We start from the raw sequence: 12587 nt of genomic DNA, 5'->3' as shown, positions 1-12587 counted from the left end.
TCTGTCTGAAAGAAAGAAGTAATACAGTTCATAAACTTTCAGTTTCTGCTTAATTCAGTCTTCTTCTCTTCGCTCTCCGATAAAGTTCTTCAAAAAGCTTTAAAAGAGATTTATATGCGGATACAAATAAACAGCATAAAAAAACTCCACCTGGGGAGGGGCAACGGCAAGGGTGCGGGCAGAGGTGGGGGTGTATTTCACTTTGAAATATAATCTTGGTTCCGTATAAGATGCGATTTCTGATAATAGATACATGTTTCAGTTTCGAATTGTTGAATCTGTGTACAGTTTTGAGAGAAAACAGACAAGGCAGGGATCAAGTACTGTGCATATGGGTACTGCTTTTAGATTTACACACGAATTTCTTCTCTTTGACCCGGCGGTTCTGAAACCAGATGGTGACCTGGCGCTCGGAAAGATTGGTCGTGGCTGAGATGCGCCTTCTTTTGTCTTTGGTGATGAATTTGCTTGCGGAATATTCCTTTTCCAGCTCCTTCAGTTGGATCTTGGTGTATGGAACGCGTTTCTTGCGGCCTCGGCGGTAACTGCTGACTTCGGGTTGCAAGGGAACCACATCTGTACAAAAATAGGAAATAACTTAATCTAAGGGAGAACTTCTTGGTATTGTCTAGAACACAAAATAACTCGCAGCAGGCAACACGAGTCTGATTGCTGGAATGGGGAAATGAGGCATCTCTTTCTATGCAGGAGGAAACGTGTCTTCCAAAATCAAAATCTCGTGTATTAACCAGAAAAAGCACAAATTCGCCCAATTTCGTGGCAGGTTTTCCTTTGGTCTTTGACCTATAACGACTAACGTCCCAGTGAAACGTTTTGGAGGAAAAGGAAATGTTTTTCCATACAGCTACAGCACAGTACAGTCCTTCACAGAAAATACAACAAAGCTGAAAGTACAACAATAGTCGCCAACGTGCAGTCAATCAATCTCACCAGATTTGAAATTATTATGTGAAATATTTTGATAAATCCCCACTTGCTTCAACATCGCTTTTATCTTTTTCAAATGTACTTATGTGAGCTCTTTAATTTGTTACAAAAATGGGCCGAGCAAACAATCTTAAATGGTAGCACTGATTTCATAGGTAAGAGAGAGCAATAACCAGAGAGGTGGATACGTCCCTGCGTGCACTCCAGTGTATTTGTTAATTCTGAAGGGTGGGGGTAGTGGGGATAAATAGGCTACCATGAAAATGTCTTACACAAAAATCCACATTCAGTAAACTTGCAGACATAAAGAATGAGGTAAGTAAACCCCTCTGCAAGTCAACACTGCAGTCATGAGCACATTTCGCTGAAAAATTAAGTGACTGGTGAAGTCCAGTGAAACGGACAATGTTCTCTCAGTACAGCAGAGCTAGTATCTGTGTGAAAACGATGCTCCGAAAGGCACTGTAAAAACGAGGTACCTGTGCAAAACAGAAGGTACTGAGAATTGCTCTTTGTCCCCGTGTCAATTTACAAACAAAATTTGACTCTGCAAAAAAGAATATTTGGCATTCTCTTTTTATTACTTCAGGGAATACAAGAACTTGGTTTATCTTTGGAGATCTGTCTAAAAACTGCAAAAGTTACTTAACTTTTTAGATATAAGTATCTTCTACAAGGGTAATTTAGCAAAAATGATAATGAAAACTGTTACATCGATCGAGTAATGGACGCTGCTAAAGAAAATGCGTGAAAAGAAAACCATTTTAAATACAAAATCGTTAAAAATATTTTACATTGGTCGCTGTTAGACCAATGTCGATGAAAATAAAATGAAACCTCAAAATGAACTTTGAGGGAATGTTTTAGAAAAATAAAGTGACTACCTTAAAATACATGGAAGCCCTAACGACAATGTTGCTTATTTAATGCATAGAATAGTCGAAGGTGTAAATGTAATGCAATTATATGTGCAGAGCATTTCATTTGCATGCCAATGACAGACGTTCACATTCGCAAGCGAGGTTGTTTTGGGGTCTTGCTGGAGAACAGAGCTTCTGACTTCCACTGAGTGTTTGGTAATAATACACGAAATGATATTAAACTTAAAGCAAATGGTGAGTGTCTCGCTCCATACCTGGGAACGGGGACTTCCAGAGATGAGTGGACTGAGTTTGTTCTTTGGAACAGTACACCTGCCCTTCCCAGCCATTAGAAAGAGCCCAGTGCTGGTAGCCTTCCACCGGTATCAGTGCTTCGTGCCGAGGCTCCGGGTGTGCACTGATACTGGGCACCACCGACATGTCTAAATAACCCGGGACAGTCTGATAAGAGCTTGCAAAACTGGGGTAAAATGCGAATTCTTTGGCCCTGCTGGACAGTTCTTCTGTGGGCAGCGCGCTGCTGGGCTCCGCGTATTTCTCAGACGGGTGGTAAGAGCAGGGCTTCTGCTGCAAGTTCACGTTGTGCGAGTGCGACAACCTGCAGCCATAATAAGGGCTTCCAAAAGGGTAGCCATATCCCAGCGTGGCGTTTGTGGAAGTTTGCGGAGCGGGGCACTGTCGTCCGGCGTCTGCCGAGGATATATCCGGATACACAGAGCCTTGGTGAGGCGCTATGGTGCCAGGATGCCGCCCAAGCGCCGGGTGCGAGATCAAATCCCTGCAGTGGGAAGCGGGGCAATTCCCACTCAGTCCCTCCATGGCTTGGCTTTTATTCGGATTATTTTCATTCGGGCTTTTTTCATAAACGTACATCAAGGTGTCCGCCCAGCGTGGATGCAGGACCAGCGAAGTCGACATATCACGGGCTGTCGATGCTTTTTAAAAGTCCACCACTCCAGGACAGACACTTAATTTCCAAGCACATTTTTACGCAGGCGCATGCGTAGAAGAGATCCGATCGCTCGCTCCTTCATTAAGATCATAGTCCTGAGCCACGTGATATGATAACGACGAGAAGGAGATGGGGTGCTGCGTCATCCCTCTAACCCGCTCTCCCGCGTACTTCTCCATTTCCATGTGCAATTGCAGTGCAGCAGATTTTCATATTTGCGACCGTAAACTTAAAATCTATAATCCTTAAGGGTAGGTAAAAAAAAAAAAAGCATTTCTGAGCTGCGCGTGAAAGATAAGTTTACAAGATTTTGACCTAGAGTAAAAAACTGAAATGTTTTTACTCTTGGTGTTTACTAGCTATTTTTAAACTGACTAGTCTAGCAGACCTCGTTTTAGATTTTGCCACGTTCTGTAAGAACTTTCATTATTAACATTTTCTAGAAGGTGACAGCAGCCAACCTAAGAAAGAAACTAATGGTAGGGAGGATCATATATGAGTACAAATAACAATCATTTTTTGGTGGATTAGGTTAGACATAGCTCAAATTAAGACCGATGTATAATGTAGTATCCGTCCATATCTGTGCAATCATGTCGGTAAGATTCTGTTATGTTTTGCTGCAATGTTTGTTTTAATTGCAGGAAAAAGAGAAAAAATGTAGTAAATATACTTGAAAAGTAGGGCATGCTTTTAGGGATAGAACCAGAGATTTCATGAAATTAAGTCTTTGACGGTAAGAAGTAGCGCGCTTACCTTGTCAATTTGAACATCTTTACTTTTGTTGATCACAATGCTGATTATTTTATTTTAGAAGAAACAACATTTGACATAGTCCACAATTATAACAATTCTACTAAAAAAGTATCACTTTAAAACCAGTTAATTGCTTTAGTTGTATTTTACATAATTGCTCTGTCAGAAGTGTCTCTGCATGTCACCTTCATTCTTTGTCTTTACTGACCAAATAACTTTGTTAAAACACTGCAGTCAAACTGTAGTTTCTTGTACAAAATATTTTAGTATATTCAGTTCTAGTGTATTGTACTGGATTTTGTCGACAAGGCTATAGAAATCACTCAGTAGTACAAGTACACCAGTTTATTACTGATTTATAATTTATTGTGGTAATTAGTGGAGCTCTTTGAGTATTGTCTGCTTATGGTATATACAACTGCAATTTATCATCTGAAATTTGCCACGCACTGTCGTGTTTTGCTACAACACTGGTAACTGTAATAGATAAGCAAATAAATACGTTCAGTTACCTTCTCTGGGTTGCGTATAATATGCTTCTCACATAAACACAGGAAGAACAATAAAAGTACATAATTTTGGAAAATAACAAACGTCGGTTATTAAAACCCCCCTGTGTAGTGAATGATGTTTTGTGTGAAACGAACTGGTCACAAACTCCGAAAAGCATTAAAAGTAGTAACGGAGCCCAATGATGAAAATAAATTGATCCAGGATGCAATTGCAAACGCGCCAGGCGTCGGTGTCAAGGCTACACGTGTTCCGTCTTTGTGTTCGATATCGCCCTTCTTCAATCGGGCTGATCCGAGACAGCACGTACACCATGGTCGCTTAGGGCCAACTTTGATGTTCTGCAATACCATTAACCCCGGCGGTGGCTCAGCTAGTTGTCAAATATTGACAGTTCTCGCAAACTGCAAAGTTAAGGAAGTCCAAGGTCAAGGTAAAAACGCAGACAAACAGGGTCGTTACCAGAGTCTAGACAGAGAAGAATGAAGTTCACAGCCCTCTGTCGAGTTCACATGTAAACTGCTGCAATTAGGATCATCCCAGACAAGCACTGCGAAGAAAGAAGCTTCCGAATATTTCGGCAAACAATTAATATCTAACTGACTTCTTTGAATTGCCATTTTCATCTTGATCGTAAAATTGACAGGGAAGAAAAAGAGAATGTCGGTGTACACGCTGATGTTTACAGAGTTTCTTAGAAAGAAACGTCTCACATACAAGTTTTAAGTCAACTTATGTTTAATCAACTAAACTAAATTGTGATAATTTTTTTTTTTACTCCAGCTTGATGTAATTAATTTAATCGAGATACCCCCACGGTGCGCAAATCGAGTGATAACACTGTCGAGCCTTATTTTTTCATAAAAGTCTTATAATCACCAAAGGCCTCCATGTGTTTAAAAGACACCGAATTCACTGCTTCCCTATCCTTTCCCTAACCCTAATGTAGCTCGTGTCTTCTAAATATACGATCTGCCTCAATTATCAAGAAAGCTAGAGACGAGCTAAAATAAAAAATCCTAAATCTGGACAAAATACTTAATCATGCAATACACCGACAGGTTGTTCAAGCTATGTAGACGTTCAGTAAATACATTTTTATAGGTTATTTGAAACTTCCAGATAAATAACGCCTGCATTGTATCGATCTCTAAGTTTCTCATTCGCAAGGATACACTTTATATACAGATTCAATTAAAAAGAAATCACTCCCAGAATCACATAGCACCTTATCAGTCCTAAACAGTTACCGAATGTAATTCCAATTCTGTTTAAAATCTAATACTTTCATCCTTTTGCAGCATAAAAAAGATTAACGTATCTACTTTGACATATTGCTTGGCGGATTGTTACCGCCACAATCACGGAAAAAAACCATATCTTGCTTTAATATTAAACCTCCCGCTAAAACATAGAAATAAATTATTTTAAGAATGCCTGGTTTCTGTCTTTATTGCTTAGTGTTACACTTCCGATATAACAATTCTGGTTAACATTCTGTTTTCATTCAGCATTATGACCGAACAGTGTGACTCTTCATAATCATCATGTATTTTTAACCAACAAGTGTTTAGTTCATAAGCGACAAATACGAAGAACCAAAATAATTTCCTTCCATTGCATCACATCCCTTAGAGACTGTTTCTCAGAATGTCGCTGATACTTTTTTGTGTGTATTTTTCAGTGCTTGTATGCTTTTCAACAAATCGAATTGCAGGAAATCGCTGATAATAATAGGAACAGAGAATTATTAAGGGGAGTCTGTAACACCTGAGTGATCTTAAATATTAAACCTAAACATATTTCTTATCAAGTGGCAACAGTTTTTGGTTTTTATGGGGAAACGTGCTTAGCATTGTATTGTATATTGGTTAATTAAAATAGACAGCATTTTATATTTGAAGCAGCCCTTATCCCTTGAACTATCCCACAATAGAAAGGAAGTGTGAAGAATCATGACTCTTTTTGCGGTTGAACTCGAGCCTCGAGGTTGGATCGGCGCGGTGACCGGCTGAGTGTCACTGACAGGCCAGGGGCGTGTTTGGAGCTACCGAATCTGTAACTATATAAAGATACTTCCTAGACAGGAAAGTATCTCATAGTTTTGCCCCACAGCTTTTCAGGCTAGTTGTTTTAGAATATTAACATTCATATTAACACACGTTAATGTGAATTCCTGTGATTGGCTGTTTTTCGAAACGCTACTCTCTTACAAATGACAAACACAGGGTATATTTACTAGTGTTTTCTCGGTCGTTTGGGATGTTTTGGATTCTGCATAATCTGTAATTCCTCTCACTTCAGAAGTTCACTTATGGAGTTTTATTTTCAAATTATTACTGTCGAGATACACAAAACTGTTCCTGTTCCGTTTATAAAATATGGACATATAATAGAATTTTCCTTGTTTCCTGTTCCATTGATTTTCGAATCTGTCGAACCGTTGGATTCATCCCAAGGAAATTTTCGGGAGAGAACGGCCATGTATTTGCGTTTAAGCTTTTAAAGTGATAAAGTATACTTTCAGTTATAGTCACATGTTCAGTAAACTGCAAAATGTACTATTTAATTTTACATCTCAGGACAGTATCGACCCAGTGTTGTAGGGGGTCTTCCGGCAAGGGGGGAATAAAGGAATTATTAATTACTTCAGACTCTTTCTACAGAAAAATCTGTACCGGACAACAGGACACAAAAATGATAAAGAAGTAGTTGTCCAGCACACCGACCTCTCAAGAATATCCCAGCAGCAGTTTGCAACGGCAAAAACGCGTGTTTGTGTCCCTCACGGTTCCCGCTACCGTGTCTCCGCCATTCCCAACAACATCACCGTGTTCTTTATCACTTTCTTGGGTTCAGTTCGTCGCAGGAGTTGGGAATTCCGTCTTTACGTCTCGACGTCAAAGTGCGTGGGCTCTTAACCAACAAGAGCGACGGACGAGTGGTGCCCACTGTAGACATGCCCGCCCGCCTCGTAACCAAGACGCGTGGGAGACCACTGGCCTTTGACATGTGCTTAAAGCTGAGGGCTCGGCTCGGTCCAGCAGTTAAAAACCTTTCCCCTATAAGCCTAAGCTTCATTTTTATACTTATCAACAGCCATGTATCACCTTTTTCTACACATTGGTTGGGCTAAACAGAAGAGTATATTTTGATGTGATATCACTTAGAATGACAAAGCAAATAAACCGGATCTTGAAAAAAAACTCAAATGAGTGTCTAATGGATAATATGCCCACTTCATCAATGGCTCGGTTCAAATGAAAAACGGTACATTTTAGATGAAATTATGTGAGGAAACAAGCCAGTGGAAGATGTAACGAGTTAGCATGTGACTCTGCAGGCGTTAGTGCACTCATGCGGAAAGAAGACAACAATATAAACAAATACACCTCAACGCACTTAAGTTATCTACAGGATCGTAGCCTAGAGACCGGGCTTCATTTAAAGTGTATTAAAATAGTGCTATACTACACACGTACGCACACGCACACACACACACTCTGAGATTCATACAGCACATTTTTAATGATTCTTGAAATTATTAAATGCTTCAGCAAACTGGAACTTGGTATCGAAGAGGTGATCGTTTTCATATGAGGAGTTGCTATAAGCACGTTAATAAATGACTCCATATGTTTCTTTTCTGTGAGAAAAGTTAAAAAAAATTCAAAGATAAAATCAAATATGATGGCGAGCTGTTATAATTAAACGTGCTAGCAATACTGTTGCCAACAGTATTAGCACAGGCCAGGTGAAAAGTAAGCCAGTTTTATAGATTACATGTATGTTAAAACTTTTGGTTTCCTGTGTGATTGATTATATAGCCTTTGTTATAATGCATTATGAAATATACTGAAATGTGAAAATGTTTATGAATTATTGAATATTAAATAGCTCGATTGTTAGCAACCTTGCTGAATTCTTCAGTATCCTACAACAACAGAACTTGAAGCACATTCGATAAAATTAATGGTTTGCATCTTCACTGCTTGCTTAAAAAATGTATAATATAGTTGGTTTAAAGTCTAAAATTAATGGTTTTGATAATATTAAACCGCTGTAAATGACTACCTTTTTAAAAAATATTGTGTACTTACGATTTTTGGATCACGTATGTCTGACGCCTTTAAATAAGGTGATATTGGAATGTGTAGTAAATAACATGTTCTAAAACGTCAGCGCACCATACATGAGGCCAATTTAAATCTTCTCAAATTTTTCTTTAAGTTTAAAAGGTACTTGATTTTGTTCAACACACAGTTATCTGTATTGAACAATATTTATTTTAAACTTACCAGCGACACGGTGACCTGACGTTTTATTATTATTATTATTATTATTATTATTATTATTATTAAGACAAAATACTGCATTTAAGTCACTCAGATTAATAACAACTGAAAGCGTAATTTTTGTCTCACGCAAACGAGTCGATGGTCATAACGATGTATTTCTATCTGTAAAGCACATAAAGATTGTGTAATAATTGTGTGTATCTCATATCATGGTGGCTTTGCGATTTCATAGAATTTAATAAATTAAATTCATACAAAATTCCCATGTTTGGCCATATATATATAAGTATAATAATGGCAAAGTAGCAGATAGCTGTTCAGTTTTCGAATGTTTATTCAAGATGGGTCTTTTAACTAAGGAATCTGCTGGAACGCAGTGGAAATATTTGGCAAACTGATACTGTACAAACTAAGTTACAGTACTACTCTCATTTTCAAACACAGAAATCACAGGATTAAGTAAACTTAAGAAATTCTTTCCTCACAAAAAAATGTTAGATCTGAAATAACCTTCCACACTACGAACAGACTGAAATAGAAGAAACAGCCACATAACGCGCCACATGAACCGGAGCCGACGGACATAAAACACGATAAAACACAAACCGACGTTACCAAGAAAAGTGTTTCCTTTCATTTTTGCATTCATTGTTATGAGAGAATGCCTGTTCCAAGTCGGCTTTCTGAAAAGGCCCCTTCATCCTACATTAACTTAAGTCTCTCTAATAAGTTCAGAATTGCAACTGCGTCATTCGGTTAATCCGCTCGTGCGCTGAGTGTTAAGATCGATGTGGTTGTTGGGAAAACCTCTGCTCTTGTGCGCAGACCTGTGGCGTCGGAAGTCCAAGTTCAAGTTAAACGGATCGTTCACCGTCTCTGCCCAGACAGCGCAACAAAAAGTGGTCCGACTCTTAATTGCCATGCGACTTCGGGTCTTTACCGCGTTTCACTTCAGCTATTCTACATCAATAGAACCATTTCTGGCCAAAATCAGCGCACGCATGGCTGTGAAGGAGCACGTACGTCGGGACTTTTCTTACTCAGTGCCTTGTAGGTAACCTTTGACCTTTTAAAATGGAACTTCGGACCTCATTGATTGTAATAAACGATGTGGAATGTTAGATCTATGAGCGCGGCGCGCGCTCACACACACACACACACACACACACACACACACACACACACACACACACATTCGTTTAGCATCCACTTTTCTCCAAAGAGAAGTGCATCTCATACAAAATACTATTTGCACATTATATTAGGAGAAAGAGACACAGCTGCAGACGTGATTCTTCAGAGTAAACCTAGTTTGTTTCTTTCCACTTGAAGCACCAAAGTTCATCGCTCCAGTAGGTGCATAAAACCGGGGATAGATGAATCCTGATAATCTCCTACATTTTTTTTATAAGGTACACAAACATTTAAGTACAATAGAGGAGTAGGAGTAGCGGCTGTGTAAAGGCTTATCCGGGGATGATCATAAAGTTACGGTGCATGAACATTTACACCTTACATGAGCTGGAGAGACCTTGGGCGAAGTGAATCCGGAAGAGGTGAGTTTTCAGACCCTTCTTGAATGCAGACAGAGTTTCAGCAGTTCTGAGTGAGAGGGGGAGGTCATTCCACCACAACAGAGCCAGAACGGAGAACCTCTGTGCTATACTTTTTGTGTGCAGGACCACCAAGCGAGCAGAAGGAGATGAGCAAAGCAGTCTGGTTTGGGTGTAGGGGTTGATCAAGTCTTGTAAATAGTTCTATTGATGCATTTGTAGACAATAATCAGGGTCTTGAACACACACACACACACACACACACACACACACACACACACACACATCTCCGATATACCATGTAGGTATGGGCCTTCAGCATTTCTTTCTCAGACGTTAATTTATCAGGCTGAAGTTCTGGTGTGCTGACCACATAGGGGTCACTTTCCCAAAACTACTTGCAAAACAAATATTCTGCATTTTACATTAAATGGTGCAGGTAATGAGATTGAGTAGTTTTTTCTTATTTATATTTTTGTAGGTTTTTTCCACATTTATTTTTTCCAGAACAATTTGAATATGATTAATAAAATCTATGGGAATACAATAATGTATGAGTTGGATACAGTGGTTGTTTATTTCGTTTATGTGGTAATTTATTTAATTAAGTCTGTTTCCACAGTCCAAGCAGTCAGGAGCTGCTGGTTTTCAAGTTTTAAATAACAGTTCTAAGCTCTGTGTCTTTACATGCGAATTATCAAAAATATCTGGCAAAATCTGACAAAGTAAGAGCATTTAATGCTGCTTTAAGATAGCCTTCTGATTTTGGTGTGATATGAACTTTTTGAAATTTATATTAACACATTCATACGTCGTTCCTCCATAATATATAACAGAAGGATGCTAGACTGACTATTCATTTCAATAATTCATATTATCAAAAACATCATTAGATAATACTACAAAGTCTACAGATGTCACTGTGCTTAATTTATTCCACCCCAAAACATATTTTGCACATCGTCTCACTAATTAAATAATGGTTTCAGGCCAAAGGCCTACAGGTTCTCACTAGAAACTGATGCAGTGGTGCAAATATACAGAGCACAAAATGTTGTATTGCTATGGAATAGGAATGCACATTATTTCTATATTTCAAACACTGTTATCTACCCTTTGCTGAAAAATAAGCTTTATTGTCACACCACAATTATCTTTAAATTCTGAAAAGTGATATTTAGTCTAGATTTTTACAGTGTGCACTTTAACTGATTCTGTTAAAAAGTGTGAGCCATTTTTTGCCAAAAAAACTTAAAAGTTCAATTCACTTCAATGCAATTTATTTTTATAGAGCACTCATCTCACACAGTAACATGTCAAAATGATGAAAAGTATAAAAGAACATTATGCATCCACTGGTTCAATTTCAAAATTCTGCCAAAGGAAATAATAAAGAAAAATATGTTGTTCTTAGGAATCAATTAAGCAGTTTCCAAAAAACATGGAACTATATTCTTGTCCATAACAAAGAACCATTTACTCTACAATATCAGCAGTAAACTCAGAGGTTACTTATGTCCCCCAAAACCCAGAACAATGTTAATGCCAACATGCTGTGACAAGATAAATGTTTAAATGAGTGGGAAGTGTGGGGATGGTTGTTGGGAACTTGTAACAAAAAAGATTGTTGGGGATGTACGGTGGAGAAAAACATCTGCTAAATGAATAAATGTAAATGCAGGTGATGTTCTGAGCTGAGTGTTCAGGTTTCTGACAATGAAGTCCAGGGAGGATAGAAATGATAAAATTTTAATATTGTTACCCCATTGTACTCCTGCACCACTTTGCTCATAGTGTTATACTCACCACTGTCAAATTCACTAATACACTAATACACACTTCAGTAATTTGTTCAATTCACCCGCATCTGGCTTAGCTCAATTTAGCATATTTATTTATAGGACAAATTTGAAAAAAAGACATTCAAGTTACTTTTCATAATTACAGAAGGATGAATAATTAAGTCCAGTACTGGTTGTAGAATGGTTACTTTTTATTAGTGTAGTAATTGGAGAAAGGGGTGCAGTGGCACAGTGGGTTTGACTGGGTCCTGCTCTCCCATGGGTCTAGGGTTCAAGTGGTGCCTTGTGACGGACTGGCGTCCCATCCTGGGTGGGTCCCCTCCCCCTCCAGCCTTACGCCCTGTATTGCTGGGTTAGGCTCCAGCTCCCTGGGGTGAGCAGTTTCGGCCAGTGTGTGTATGTTAATTGGAGAAAGAGTGCAGCACATTTGTGGAGTATTCAAGCTTTGCAGAACTTGGTCTTTTGGTTCAAATCTGCCACTGTGTCTGTAGAGGTTGCATCTCCTACTTGCATTCAGTTTCTCCAGGTCCTCAGGGTCCATCCTAGTGACGTGTGCTTCAGGTAAACTTGAATCTAAGTGACTGAGTGTGTGTGATTGTTTTGGCATGATATTCCATACAGGGTGAATCCTTCTTTACAGCTTGCACTTCATGGGATAAGCTCCGGACCACCACGATCCTAAAGTACCTTAGCGATTAATGAAAAATCTTGATTTGTAATTAAGAACAGATTATATAATGTAATAGCAGAAATTTTCGTACATAATGAATTACAGAGAGAAATATTTCGGCTAAATGAACAACTGGCACCCACTGAAATTAATTATAAATACTACCTTACCTGACGTAGAGCACTTGTTTCTATCGGGGTTAGAAGAGCCGAGGAGA

General features: G+C 38.8%; 1 protein-coding gene across 1 annotated transcript; it reads right to left on the bottom strand.

Annotated features, from left to right (window-relative positions):
* Positions 1-316: 316 nt before the first annotated feature.
* LOC108918377 (homeobox protein Hox-C13a-like) lies at positions 317-2785 on the bottom strand. The gene is made up of 2 exons (XM_018725529.1): positions 2084-2785; positions 317-576 (listed from the first exon to the last, which is right to left on the bottom strand). Exons 1-2 carry the CDS (start codon positions 2745-2747, stop codon positions 317-319), a joined length of 924 nt encoding a protein of 307 aa, XP_018581045.1. The 5' UTR covers positions 2748-2785.
* Between the last annotated feature and the right edge of the window lie 9802 nt (positions 2786-12587).

This window comes from Scleropages formosus, chromosome 22, assembly GCF_900964775.1.
Source record: "Scleropages formosus chromosome 22, fSclFor1.1, whole genome shotgun sequence".
NCBI classification, from domain to species: domain Eukaryota; kingdom Metazoa; phylum Chordata; class Actinopteri; order Osteoglossiformes; family Osteoglossidae; genus Scleropages; species Scleropages formosus.
Note: the sequence above shows the minus strand (reverse complement) of the source record. Positions and strands in the feature narration are given on the sequence as shown.

Bases quoted from the DNA above. Each gene is read 5' to 3' on its own strand.
- LOC108918377 (XM_018725529.1), bottom strand. From the start codon at position 2,747: ATGTCGACTTCGCTGGTCCTGCATCCACGCTGGGCGGACACCTTGATG. The intron at 577-2,083 runs GTATGGAGCGAG...ATTTTTGTACAG, and splicing joins CTGGAAGTCCCCGTTCCCAG to ATGTGGTTCCCTTGCAACCC.